General features: G+C 41.2%; 1 protein-coding gene across 1 annotated transcript in view; it reads left to right on the top strand.

Annotated features, from left to right (window-relative positions):
- Positions 1-47: 47 nt before the first annotated feature.
- Positions 48-15,071, top strand: part of LOC137284719 (uncharacterized) — a 28,516-nt gene continuing 13,492 nt past the window's right edge. Inside the window, exon 1 of the mRNA XM_067816639.1 lies at positions 48-260. Coding sequence (XP_067672740.1) covers positions 71-260 — 190 coding nt within the window. The 5' untranslated portion in view covers positions 48-70. The remainder of the gene's footprint in view (positions 261-15,071) is intronic.

Raw genomic sequence — 15,071 nt, 5'->3', positions numbered from 1 at the left:
CGTCGGATAGCTGTGCTCTCGGCGCCAAATCGGTTGACAGAGTGAAAGGTGTTACATGTTAGTCTGAGAGATGACGATATTCGCAGCTGTAACGGTCATTCTTGGAGCCATTAGTCTGTCCGAGGGAGGTCAGAGGGATCTGATCTGCCCTCCGGGGACCTACAAGGACTTCGGGACCGGACAGTGCGAGCCCTGCGCTCATATATGCGCTTTCAAGGATATCACAGGGACTGCCGACGAATGTCTTGCAAAGTGCCCGGGTAGGTCAAATGGCGATGAATAAAACTGAATCATATTGCATTAAATGCATGATCGAAACTTACAACAGTACATAAACAAATCACGTGTTTGCAGCATGTCATATTTGCATCTTACAAGGAATATAGAGCTGCACAGTCTCATGATGCAATCACATAACACGTGGTTGGCAAACTGTCAAAATACACTTTTTGCTAATATTAGTCGATCAAAGCGGCTCATTCGTGTGTAGTAAATGTTATGTTTTGTATCCTTGACCTCATAGTAATGAACTTGACGTTGTTTAGCGGTCAAACGTGAAATTAGATAATAACGCTCGTCACGGTACAGATAGGTCGTGGCCGCGAGGCCGGTTAACGGAATTGTGGGAGAAGTACCGCGTGATTTCTATAAATAGGCATGATGACAGACTTTCTGAAGTGATTTTGTGCAAAATGCACGTTATTCGGGTACATTCTGAGATTCTTCTTAGATATATATTACGTCATTTGGTTATGTTTTGATCCCTCCTAAAATATATATATTTGCAACTTGTCTTAGTCCGTGTATTTACAAGTGCACGGTCTGGTTAGAGAAGGGACGTAACTCCATATGACTTGCTGGACCATACCATATATGAAAGTGGAAAACATTCCGTCTTACACAGAGGGACAGAGAAGAGTGATCTGCATAAACAGATTAAGCTATAATTGCTTACATGAAACAAGTATACTATATAGGTATACATATATTAAAGGTACGGTATGTTCTTTAAGCTTTTCCTTCGTCGACTGATTTTATACTCGAGTACTGTGTATTGTTTACGTATCGCCTGTTATAGTCACGATATGCCTGGAATATTGCCGATGTGACTAAACATCTTAACTCATTAACTCACATATTTTATGCATTGGAGTCACAATCTAACATCGCTATTCATCTACAATGTGTCCTTGTTCTCTTCCTAATGTTTTTCTAAAATTTTTAAAAAATGTTTGTCAACAGTCTCTCTCCCGCAGATCTTAGTTCAGGGAGGAGTGAGCATACTGGGAATATACACTGCACCTTGCTCAAGTTGTAACATGCAGGAACATACTGAGATTACATAGCTTGCTTATTTATAGCATTTCGGGTCTCTACACGAAATAATTTCGAAATGGAGCCGGGACCGTTTTCACTATCACTGGACCAACGTTATGTCTTGCAAAGCCCTATCAAAAGTGATCATCTGGCGATTAGACTTGTTGCTGAATATATTTAATGCAGAGAGTAACAAATAAACCCATTTAAACTGAAAAGGGGACACCCTCACTAGCTGTATCCGATTTCACGTGTTTGAATGATTCGACCTTTCAACATCTCTCTAGAGCTCTACAAGTGAATACTCGTCTTTCTAGCCAGTGTTTATAGTCACAACAGGAAATCGTCACAGTGACACAAGCTGCCATATCACGCAGACCGCCATTCCGTGTTTTCAGTCTTAGCAAGGAAGAGTATATTAAGCTGTTTATTATCACAGTAAACTCGTTTATACCATTACCCACCTCATGTTCCTCTTTCATCAAAGGATATGAATACAAAGTCACAACAAAAATGTATTTAGATTAGCTTACATGTACTTGGCGAGGAATGGCGGCGATCTGTGGTGCAAATGAACATGATGTAACTGCGAGCAAAATTCGAAATGGAATCAATTTTATTGCACTCCGTATAATCTGAAGATGCAAACCGGTAATGTGGAAGCAGGTCAGGAGGCAGTCGCCACAAGACGTCCCAGGTCCTTCCTGAATACACTCGTTGGCATGCACGTGCAAACCTACAGTACTCCGCTATGAGATCATTTGTATGTAACTCCACTCCACAATTTTTATGTTTCAACAGAGGGAATTTGTTTAGGTTTGTGTGAGTGTGTGCGTGCGTGTGCGTGCGTGCGCGCGCGTGTGTGTGTGTGTTTGTGGATGAGGTGGTGGGGGGATAGTGGAGGTTGAAAGAGAAGGTGTTACTCCCAAGAAATCTCTTGTGGCCCTACCTTGTTATAGCAACCATTCCAACAATGACTTCCCTAACATCGTGGCCCCGTGAAGATCACGGATAGGGTGGTCACGTTCCCTAACGTGAATGACACGCGTCATAATATCCCGATTGCTGAGGTCGATGCTCACACTGTTGATCATTGGATTGCCTAGTCCAAATTGGATTATTTACAGATCGCTGCCACATGGCTGGTATGTTGTTAGGTGCGGCGTTAGGAAACAACCATTCAGACCTTTCAGTCGGTTGAAAATGTAACAGAGACGTGAGAATTATATGTCATCACATACTTTTCACGGTTCACGGTGTTTCTACGGGTATGGGTTATCTTGTTAAACAGTAAAACATACTTGTTTCACCCTGATGCAGGAAGTTTCTGCCTTTCTATAATGCTACCACATATTGATATTTATACGGCTGTGGTTAAGCGTCTGTCGACAAAGAGAGCACATAATGCAACCACAGCGCCTGAACGGGGCTCAACACGCGAGATCTGCTCGCTCATTCCACACCTCCCACGCACACCGATTTGTGAATGACTCGCATTTGCTGCGATCGCAGCTTGAACCGGAGATTTGGATACTGTTTGTATGATAGGAACAAGATTTCCCTTAAGAGATTGGCCTCCTTGGCCTGTTTTACACATACCGAGACTTTCTTATTGTCTGGAGACAATTACTTAAGATGGACCTGTTATTCAGTAGTGACATGGATCAAGGCTGGCTGTACCGACAAACACCGCCTATTCACATACATTCTCTCTCACACACTGACTAGGGAGGGCATACTGTCAGCCACGCCTCAGCGTTCAGCTCGTCAGGCTCCTCGCTTATTAGAAAATTCGAATGAGCCGCTTTATGAAAGGAAGTTTCAATACGGGACCGTTTTGCTAAACGTCCCAGACAACGACAGCAGGTCGTGTCCCGAATTGTCGATCTCACGTATCCTGTGTGTACTGTCATTGTAATAATATTATACTATTAGCAGATCTAGATATTACTTTAGTAGATATACAGGTTGTGTTCCATTATCTACAGACTTTAATAGAGGTCACTGTCATGGCTGTTGACAGATATGATAAAACCTTTCATAGACGTGATAGTGAGACTCCAAGGTAGTTACATCCGTATCAGTTTCAACATGAAAGGTATTATTTTCACGTCAGATATCGTATGTAATGGAGTTAAGTCTACTTTCAAAATGAAATGGGCATTTAAAAAATGTCTCCTTTGTATGACAATATCAAGCACACTAATGTGCTTAAAGCCATGATCTGTTCCAAATAAGGCGCATTATTTTTGGATTTTTGGACTCATTTCTGCACTAATCCCTCCTCAGTAAAAGTCGTTTTATTACGTTTCCGATATCCGTACCTCTGGAACTGTGGTTAGGCCGAAATTAATTGTAGTAGATAGTTCCCACTTCCCCACATTATCTTCATAGATTGTAGAGATAAATGTAAACAAATATGTGGACGTATGTGATGTCCACACACTTGTTGGTCAATAAAAACTGAATTCATGTGACATGTTTTAAGAGGAAAAAGCACGAAATAGCGTTGTTAATATCTTTAAGGTTGGTATGAATTTTGTATTTAATCAGAACGAGTTGTTCATGAATTGTATTTAGACCACTGAGGTTTATCGCCAGTTGGTTTTGATTTCCATGGAAATGATTTGGACTTAGTCTCAAAAGGTATGGGTGGGCTTCGTTTCCGGAACACAGCACGAAAAGAGTTCAATATCTATCAATAAAACTTGACAGGTATAGCAAACCAATCCTGATGTGGTACCTTGCGCTACCTGCGGATATTTGTCATTATTTTCGTCGGTTTCTATGGAAACGCTTTGGACATAGTCTAAAACAAAAGAAATTTGTGTTTAAGTAATAACTGTCTTACGATTTCTTCTTTCACATTTGTAGGGGTCGGGATAATTTGTCATCTTCTTGTTAAAAAGTATGTTCTTTATCTATATGAACAACGACCTGACAAGCCAAAATGCTGCATCGGTTACTGAAAAATTATCGGTGAACACAACCTACATTATGTTGTTATTCATATAGCGAGGACGGTATATCCCCTTAGAGAGATGTCAATACAAATTTTGTTACACTGTCAGAGCTTTAGATAAGCTAAATTTGTGAATTACACAACTAAATGACATAAATCGAGTTGTTGGCGAACAAATATGCAAGGAGCAATACGTTGCACCAGTAGTGTAATGTCAAAGACTGATCTTAAGCTGCTGTGGTGTTTTTAACGCCCAGGACAGATGAAGCTCCGACATCGGTGTGGTCTGCTGATTTTATTCAGATTTGTCAACACACCGAGCACTCGGTTCAAATTTACAACAGCTGATGACTCGAGCGTCACATAAAGAAACATTACAGCTTTACGACTGATTGTAGCTGTAGCAGGTGACGAAAGAGGACAAAATCCTATATTCAGACTGCAGGTACTTCCGACTGTCACCTATGTTAGACAGATGGTGTCCACTCCTGAAGTTGTACCCGTCACCTAATCGCTGCGTCCATTATATGGCGTAGGTGACTGCAATGTCTAACTTGTGACCAGAAAATGTCCGCATCACTGAAGTGTACCGAATGGTTTCGTTAACCTGTGCTTGTCCGCCGGCACTTCGCTGCATGTGCCAAACGGTCCACATTTCACCTGTCCACACTACACAGGTGTTAACTGTGTCCACAATATCTCGACTATGTCCACAAAGTGTCTGCACCTTCGACGCGTTTCGGCTGTGTTAGAATAACATTGAAGACCATGAAAATACATTCAACAAGTAATAATTTATCTACATTGAAAAGTATCACGTTTAATATCTAGACTTGCTTCACTTAGGGCTGTTACATTTAGGCGGGCGGAACGTAAAATAACATGGTTCATGGACTTTGGGAGAGACTGACCGGTTTGCTTCAGTTGAGCTCTCCAAACAATCAGTAGTCGGGTAGGGAAACGTATGTGTGCAGTGACTGCCAACAATGCTTTTTATTGTGTACATTTGCAAGTCTATACATGAAGAGATTATATTTTTATATACTGACTATTCTTGAACTCACTTCTACAAAGCTGGTCACGATCGTCATGGTAACCTCATCCGTTGGCAAGCAGTGAACAGGGAGAGACAACAGTAAATTGTAGAATACCTGTGACATAACCAGTAACTTGGGTCTTTATTTCACACTAATACAATCCCTCACAAACCCGGTTCTACATTTTTCGAAGCTCTCTTAGCGATAAAATAGTCGTAAGTGCCATACATTAATAATAACTTGCCACTATCTTAGAGCCAAGAGAGCTTCGAAAATCTAGGCCCATATCTCCAGTGCGGTATGTAAACTTTGAAGGATCCAGGTCGAAACAGGATTTTTTTATTCGTCGTAATCAGAAAGCACAATGTCAAGTGATATTGTCAGGTACCGGGATACTTAACCAGGTCATCGCTAGCAATTGATCCTCACTGCAATAAGGCTGTGGAGGCGATTTTATCGGATTATATGGTGGACAGGTTGTCATCGTACCTGATGTGTCCTGTACTGCGAACATTCCACCGTGGAGTCTTTGGGTTTCCAAGTGATTTGATTTGAAATAAACCGGAATTTATTGAAATTTACCCTTTGTCTCCAAATAAAATGACATGTAAATTTGGGTAAATACCATAAATTCATTAATAAGGCATGATAAGGGTAGCTTTCGGTCCAAGAACAAAATTAGCTGGACCCATGTTTTTTGTTTAGAGACAAGATAGCTTTGAAATAGAAAAATTCTATTTTTCAATGATCTGAGGCCGTAATTTCAATGCCGAGGGGCCCAAAATGGGTTTTCTGAGCTTCCATGAAAAACAACAAGTCTTGCATATCCGTATTCTTTATGACTTTTTTACAACTATCATTGTATTTTACAACAGGTATTCATGATGTAAAAACATGTCAATATCAGTGACAAAGTTTTTTTAAAGTTATCAAGGGGCCCAATTAGGGTTGCAATGCATATGGAAAGTAATTCCATTGTTTGTTTTATGGCTCTAATCTTATATGACCACTGAATCTCAACTTTCTCAAAAAGTTGTATCAGCACCTGGAGTTGAAAAGTCCGTGTCCGCGAGCTGAAAAAAAGATGTGCATGATGTTGATTAAAAGTTTGAACAGTGCAACGTAGATCACAAAATTGAACACTTAATATATGATTTAGATTTGATGTGCTCAGTTACGTTAAACATTCTACATTGAATAACCAAACTTTGGGGAAAAAACGAATTTGAACCTGCATGTCTTACTAGGCTACAAGACTAGTCCTACAGTTTCCACTGGTGAATTTTACAGCAATGTGTCGCTTAACGTCTGCTTTTGTTCACCATTAGCTAGGCTTTAATGCAATGTTCTTATTCTAACAAAACACTTTTCAAACAGTTAAGTATATTCATTTTGGTTAAATGTAATCTGATACTTCATGTAAAACATAAAGGTACACTATTTGGGGGGAAAATGTGTATGCTTGTACATGGCGACATCCTGCCGTATGACGATGTTATTTTGACAGCAATGGGTGATTCAGAGGCGTCTGACAATCAGACAATAGAACAAATGTGATGCAATTCTAGTAAGTATAATTACAAAGATCCTCACCTTCAAAATGCTGCCTGATCATATTTTGAAAATCTTGTGATGTCTTCTTACTTTCCTAGCAGAAATCAACAGGGTCTCCAAATTACCTCAGGTAACCGGCCTTACGAGTCCCTTATCATATTGAAATATTTTATTAAACATTTTTGATAAGTGCTCAAGAACATTCAAAATAAATAACGACACATGGTATAAAAGTGCAAGTGTGATGGATACCTTTCAAAGATGTTAGTTATACCATTGTCCATTTTTTGAGATGTTGTATGAGGCAATTTCACATTTAGAACAGTGTACCTTTTTATACATTTTGATATGAGCAAAATCGTTACCCACCACATATTTAGGTGTACATTCTAATTTACTCTCCTCGTGTGGGGAAAACATTGGATAGGTCATGCTTTGGTTCATGCATTTTTATCACTCTGAAAATAAGAAAATGTAGATTTTAGAAGAATTGTGAAATAGGTCTTCAACTTTGAGGTCTTCAAGGAGGACAAACAGCACTAAAACATAAAAGGCCAGTGGAGATAATTTCAACAATTTACTTAGCCTTTTTGATGCTAAAATTATATTGTAGCAGTCTTGGGACTTATCAGCCCCATAAACTTGTGTCAAATATATATCATCATTTCACTGAATACCTGTAAATGTAAACTGTGATTCTACATTCATTGTTTTCATTCTTGGAGATCAACAGGCATTCGTAAACAGTTTACTAACCATTTTGATGAGCATATTAAATGGCTGGTTAACAACTTAGACGAGACATTTTACTTAATACCACAATGAGACCACGTGGTCCTTAATAAGGCTAGAATTAATGCGAACACCGCATATATATTTCATGCATGTCATGTCATATGTTTTGTCATTCCGACAGTTTTGCTCAAATGAGTTGAGATTATTGAGAATTATACTAACTGAAGACCTGCGCATCTTTATTTTTAATGGGAATGATGGAAAGGATATATGTATTAGTATCGGGGAAGGGTCTTTCAGAGATAAGATATGTTCAACAGAACAATGAAATCCCTTATGGAAAAAGTAACAAAAGTGTGTGTCCTACATCTTACAAATATGAAAACCGATAATGTAATATGATAACGCTTAGTCTCTGAATATCTAAATTTTCACAGTAACAAATAATCCCATTTCAATTGGGAGGAGCCGCAGTGAAATAGGAGCTTCAGAACATGAGGACATCTAGACTTGCTTCATGTGGAACTTGAGCTGTGCAGGGATGGCTGGGCAGTAGGACATAAGATAAGCGGTTCGTTTTGAAACCGATGATTGGAAGGCTGAATTATCGCTTTGTCCAAATCTGGAGTTCAGATGCTTATGATTCGGAAAACGCTACCACATACAGAACCCTCAGATCCGACCTTTAATAGAACCACATGATAGTAAATTTTCTCAAAGCATTGGTGTTCATCTATTCAGTTTCCATCATCATGTCACAGATTATCAGTTGAACTGGGTGGATGCTGTGATTACTTTAGCGAATCTAGAAAAACATTTCACCTTACGTTCTATGTTAATCTAAGTAGGCTTAGAGAGTTATACCAATGCTATACTTCCTCTAGGTAAATACACATTCCCCTGTACTGTTTAATATGTGTGCCTAAGGTATGTAAACGTAGTGTACTGAACTCAAGTATGTATCATGAAATATGCAGTGAAGCAATATATGTAATTCATCTTCATTGGCATTAAGATGTTACAAACATTTCCAACTTTTTAGGAGCGGTGGGGTAGCTTTGTGGTTCAGGTGTCCGCATGTCACGCCTAAGACCCGCGTACGTTTCCCAAAATGATCACAGTGTGTGAAGCCAATTTCTTGTGTTCCCAGCCGTGTTGGTGTTGGACTATTGTTAAAAGCGGCGTGAAAATAAGCTAACTCAGTTGTCCATGTGAAGTATCTCACTCAAGTGGCTTTCCGTTATATCAAGACGAGTAATAAAGTTACCTTATATCAGAAAACACAAGGTTGAGATATATTTATCATAAACAATACTCTTTCGTAGTTTTCAATGAAAAATGTACTGGATACGAGTGTGGATATAATTGATAACATAGACACGAGGGTGAGATTCATATATCATTCTAAATCATTCTTCATTAGTCACTGAAAACTGTACGTCTCTGAACAGAGTACTGCCATTAGATTTGCAGTGCAGCTATGTCATAGCATTGTATCGTCATCAACTTCATGACGCCATAGCATTGTAAGGGCATTGTACGAAATCTACTGTCAAAACGATATCTCCTATGCGATATTTATAGGATATGAAACGAGTTTATGCCCCTCGTGAAATAATTTTGGTTTGTCACTCCCTAAAGTTCGTGACAAACCAAAATTATTTCATATGGGACATAAACTCGATATGAAAGAGGAATGAGTTTTGTATCCTATTTATTCCCCACGTTCTAAAAAAATGAAAATATCGTTAAAATGAAGCAATGCTTTGCTTTCCTATTCAGAAAACCACGTAACGCGAACTAATACATCCTATTGGAGTGTCAACCGCTTCACTCCAGGAAAACGTACACTGCGTAGAGACAATATATTTCCTATGACTAATCAAGAAAATAACCAAATAAAGACAGAATCAAGTCGGAATCGAAATATAATTCTTTTCAGTTGAGGATTTGTTTTCAAATGTGATAATGTATTTCATCAAATCGCTTGTGAAATGTAAATATTTTTTAACTTGACTACGTGTCCTAAATCTTGCCTGAACGTCAGTTGGCCGTCGCTGTCGGGCTAGTTGTCATGTTAGGAAGTGTTCACGAAGAAGAATATAACATCGAGCGTTTAATTAGGAGCGGCTGACACAACTGCAAAGATGATTGTGAATAATAGGGATCTGTATGTCTCAAATAGTTGAGCTTAATGTTCTTCATAAAACGGCGACGATTTGCGCAGGATGCCAGGGACGCCTCCTCATCTCGGCTTGGAATTCCCACTTATCGAGATTCGATGTTTATGTTGAAGACTCCACCGAAAACTGGACCTGAAAACACTGCCTACAACCCCGAATGAAGACGATCTCAAACCCATTGTGTTTAAACTCTGGGAAGTGCTTTTGACCCCTACATAAGAAACCATGGGAGGCATGGCAGTGGCAGTACCGCTTATCGAGAAATCGTCTTCAATACGTCTGTGTTGGGGTACGCGAGTAGATGCGGATGACAGCGGCCCAGTGATCGAGATACAAGGGTGCCGCTCATCTTTTGTTGTTGTGTGTTACAGTGCAGTCCTGACAAGTATACACGCTGAAGCTACTCAATCTTCTGATTATATTTACAATTCTTCCAACCAATTGTCCGTCAATTGTGACCAAATCAATTACTTTTACGGGCGACGCCATATTTGTTTACACTCACGTGAGACCTACTATACGTTTTTGTTTACTTATGTAGATTGTTATAGTTTTTTATTACAGAAACTTGAGTTATTATAGGATTGAAAATAACGCCTGTAAACACACTAAATGAAACAAATTTTAGTTAATTCCATATAAGTGTTTTCGTTTTACATGCTGTCAGGGGTGAAAACTTCTGAATGAAAATCATAAATGGAATGAGTGAAGAAAGTAGTACTATTAATGTCAAAGTTCACATACGAGCCATTCCAATCACTGGAAGGTGTTATGACACATATGTTAAACAGAATGAAATATTTTGCTAAACAGGTGTTTAGAACAGGTGACTGAAAAATGTGGCTACATTTACATCCCAACCTTTGATGGGTAGTGTACAAACACACATGCATGTATGCACACACACACACACACACACACACACACACACACACACACACACATCAGGAAACCAAAAGTACATCCCTGTTTGATGTGTAAATCTTTCTGAGCATGTTCATTGTGCAACTTAATCGTGTCAAAGTACTAGTCTATGTTGATTTTGGTGCATTTCTCGTTGCAGTACCTGACATTCTGGATTATCAGTAAACAGTTTCTGATGTTGCCTTATTTTAATTACTCTGAATTGTTAATGACGGATGCCAATATCCCATCTTGTTCACTCACGTCATGTACCATGGGTGGTGAACCTCTGTGGCTCATGTATGTCTGGGCCAACTGCTCGTGGACAGGTCTGTATACTATGTCCCTTTCTGCGTGGACAGGTCTGTATACTATGTCCCTTTCTGCGTGGACGGGTCTGTATACTATGTCCCTTTCTGCGTGGACGGGTCTGTATACTATGCCCCTTTCTGCGTGGACAGGTCTGTATGCTATGTCCCTTTCTGCGTGGACAGGTCTGTATACTATGCCCCTTTATGCGTGGACGGGTCTGTATAATATGTCCCTTTCTGCGTGGACGGGTCTGTATAATATGTCCCTTTCTGCGTGGACAGGTCCGTATACTATGTCCCTTTCTGCGTGGACGGGTCTGTATACTATGTCCCTTTCTGCGTGGACAGGTCTGTATACTATGTCCCTTTCTGCGTGGACGGGTCTGTATAATATGTCCCTTTCTGCGTGGACCGGTCTGTATACTATGTCCCTTTCTGCGTGGACGGGTCTGTATAATATGTCCCTTTCTGCGTGGACGGGTCTGTATAATATGTCCCTTTCTGCGTGGACGGGTCTGTATAATATGTCCCTTTCTGCGTGGACGGGTCTGTATGATATGTCCCTTTCTGCGTGGACCGGTCTGTATACTATGTCCCTTTCTGCGTGGACAGGTCTGTATAATATGTCCCTTTCTGCGTGGACGGGTCTGTATAATATGTCCCTTTCTGCGTGGACGGGTCTGTATACTATGTCCCTTTCTGCGTGGACGGGTCTGTATAATATGTCCCTTTCTGCGTGGACCGGTCTGTATAATATGTCCCTTTCTGCGTGGACGGGTCTGTATACTATGTCCCTTTCTGCGTGGACGGGCCTGTATAATATGTCCCTTTCTGCGTGGACGGGTCTGTATAATATGTCCCTTTCTGCGTGGACGGGTCTGTATACTATGTCCCTTTCTGCGTGGACGGGCCTGTATACTATGTCCCTTTCTGCGTGGACGGGTCTGTATACTATGTCCCTTGCCGGTGGACAGGTCTATACCTTGTCCCCTGCTTGATGGAAAGGTATATTTGTTATGTTCCATGCCAGTGGACAGTTCTGTATGCTATGTACCTTGCTGGTGGACTGTTGGATATCATGTCTCATGCTAGTGGGCATTTCTGTATGTTATGTTCCTTGCTGGTGGACTGTTGGATATCATGTCTCATGCTAGTGGGCATTTCTGTATGTTATGTTCCTTGCTGGTGGACTGTTGGATATCATGTCTCATGCTAGTGGGCATTTCTGTATGTTATGTTCCTTGCTGGTGGACTGTTGGATATCATGTCTCATGCTAGTGGGCATTTCTGTATGTTATGTTCCTTGCTGGTGGACTGGTGTATATCATGTCTCATGCTAGTGGGCATTTCTGTATGTTATGTCCCTTGCTGGTGGACTGGTGTATATCATGTCTCATGCCAGTGGACAGTTCTGTATGCTATGTTCCTTGCTGGTGGACTGGTGTATATCATGTCTCATGCTAGAGGACAGTTCTGTATGTTATGTGCCTTGCTGGTGGACAGGTCTGTATATAGCGTCCTTGCCAGAGTTGATAACTCTGAATGTTATGCCCATCCAGAGATGGAAGGCCTGTATATTTTGTCCGTTGCTGAATGAAGAGGTTTGTATATTATGTCCCTCGCTGGGTGTACAGATCTGTATATTACATCCCTTGTTGGTGAACAGGTCTACATATCATGTCCTATGCTCCTGGACAGAGCTGTATATTATGGCCCACGATGAGTGAACAGCTATATGCGCATTACGACCTTTGCTGGCTGGGGATGACTGCATATTGTGTTCCGTGCTAGGTGGACAGATCTGTATATTATGTCCCTTGCTGAATGGGTTATGTTTGTATATTATATCCCATGCTGGGAAGACAGGTCTGTAATTTATGTACCTTCTGGATGGACAGCTCTATATCGTGTCCTTTGCATGGTGGACAATTCTATACATTATGTCCCTTGCTGATGCACAGGTCTGTATATTTTGTCCCTTGTTGGTGGACAGGCCTATATGTCATGTCCGTGCTGGTGGACAGATCTGTCTTATATGTCCCTTGCCGATGGACAGGTCTATATCATCTCCCATGCTGATGGACAGGACTGTTTATTATGTCCCATGCAGAGTTGACAGGTTTGTATATTGTGTCCCTCTTTTGGCAGACAGGTCTATATATTATGTCCCTTGCTGATGCACATGTCTGTATGTCATGTACCTTGCTGAAGGAGAGATCTGTATATGGAGAGATTATTATCTGTTTATTATGTTCCTCGCTGGGACGGGTCGGCGTATTACGTCCCATGTTGAGTGGACTGATCTGTATATTATGTTCCTAGCATGGTGAACAAGTCTGAAGATTACGTCACGTGGTGGGTGGACATGTCCGTATACTACGTCCATTGTTGGTGGACAGGACTGTATATTATTATGTACGTTGATGGATGTTTTGGTCTATATGTTATATCCCGTGCTGAGTAGATAGGTCTGCATTTCATATCCCTTGCTGGATGGACAGGCTTTATTTATATATTACATCCCATCCCATACTGGGTGGACGGGTTTGTGTAATATTCCCCGTGCTGGCCGGACAGGTTATGCCCCATGGTGAGTAGACAGGTCTGTATAATATGTCCCTTGCTGAAGACAGGTCTGTGTGTCATGTCCCGTACTGAATGTAAAGTTGTATATATTATGTCCCGTGCTGAGCACAGATCTGTGTATCATGTCCCGTGCTGAGTGGAAAGCTCTGTATGTTATTTCTCGTGCTCAGTGTAAAGCTCTGTATGTTATGTCCCGTGCTGAGGACAGATCTGTGTATCATGTCCCGTGCTGAGTGAACAGGTCTGTATAGAATGTCCCTTGCTAGGTGGACAGGTCTGTGCATTACGTCCCTTGCTGGGTAAACAGGTTTGTATATCATGTCTCGTGCTGAGATGCCAAGTCTGTATGTTTTCGGTTCTTCCGGGTTTTCTTCCTAAGCACTGACTGAACTCTCAGAGCGATTAGGAACAATTTATTACTTACAGGACTTTTTGTTTTCTACGTTACTAGACAGTCTACACGTGTCCCCAGTACATCGAGGCCATGTACTGGTCTGCCTGCCGACAAGCTCCGTCCTGCTCCGTCCATCGGTTGGGGTGCTGTTATACCCATTCCCCAGCGTCCGGATCACGTATCAGCCAATGGTCATTTGAAGGACTACTGTCATCCTATCTGTCACCGTTGACGATTGATGGTAATCAAGACACGATAACAAGTGGTTAATTGGAGTTACATATCAGCTAGTGTCATCCTGTCCATGACTGTCGATGAATGGTGATAATCAACATGCCATAGTAAGCTGTTAATTGCCTCCTGAACTTGACCACCGGCTGACACGCCTTATAGTTTCCCGTTCCAAAATCCCCATCCCAGTTCGGTACGAGTAACAGGTGCTAGATATAGGTACAGATAGTATACCCTTTAGGCGCGAGGGCACTAGTAAGATCAGGTAATGTAATGCCGTTTCATTCACTAACTACAGCTACATACTACATTGACAATTACCAGAACGTGGTTACGATCATGGGTAACCAAACAACCCCAAGCCAGCTGTATACAATGATCCGTAACCCTGCCACTAAGAAGTCTTATAGGAGCTGGGATATAGATACTGCTCCGAGTAATGATTTGAACGATTCCTTGGGTTGAGTCAGTTTTACTGTTTGGGCAACAGCGTCAATGTCCATTTGGGAATGATAATCTTGGTCCGGTTCCTCAGGATCACTGGATCTGAATTGGAAACAACACCCGTGTCCATGATCTTCTGCTTCATGCGTTTTGCTAATTCTGCAACTGGAATGTTATCTACCTCATCTGAATCAGGTCTCTCCTGTCTGTATCTCCTGTTCGCATCTTGCATGGTCGTGTTTTGCGGCCTACTGGACTGCAATCGTGGCAACGTGGGCGGGGTCGGAAGTGATCCACCTCCCTAGGCTTAACTTGCCTGTCATGAGTTTCACTGGCACTACCCTTACCGACACGTAGAGCTTACCTAGCCCTAATGTTCTGTTCATTTGTGGCGGCCATTACTGCCGTCGCTAA

This window comes from Haliotis asinina, chromosome 5 (genome assembly GCF_037392515.1).
Source record: "Haliotis asinina isolate JCU_RB_2024 chromosome 5, JCU_Hal_asi_v2, whole genome shotgun sequence".
NCBI lineage: Eukaryota > Metazoa > Mollusca > Gastropoda > Lepetellida > Haliotidae > Haliotis > Haliotis asinina.
The sequence above is the reverse complement of the archived record's forward strand: the minus strand, read 5'-3'. Positions and strand labels throughout refer to the sequence as shown.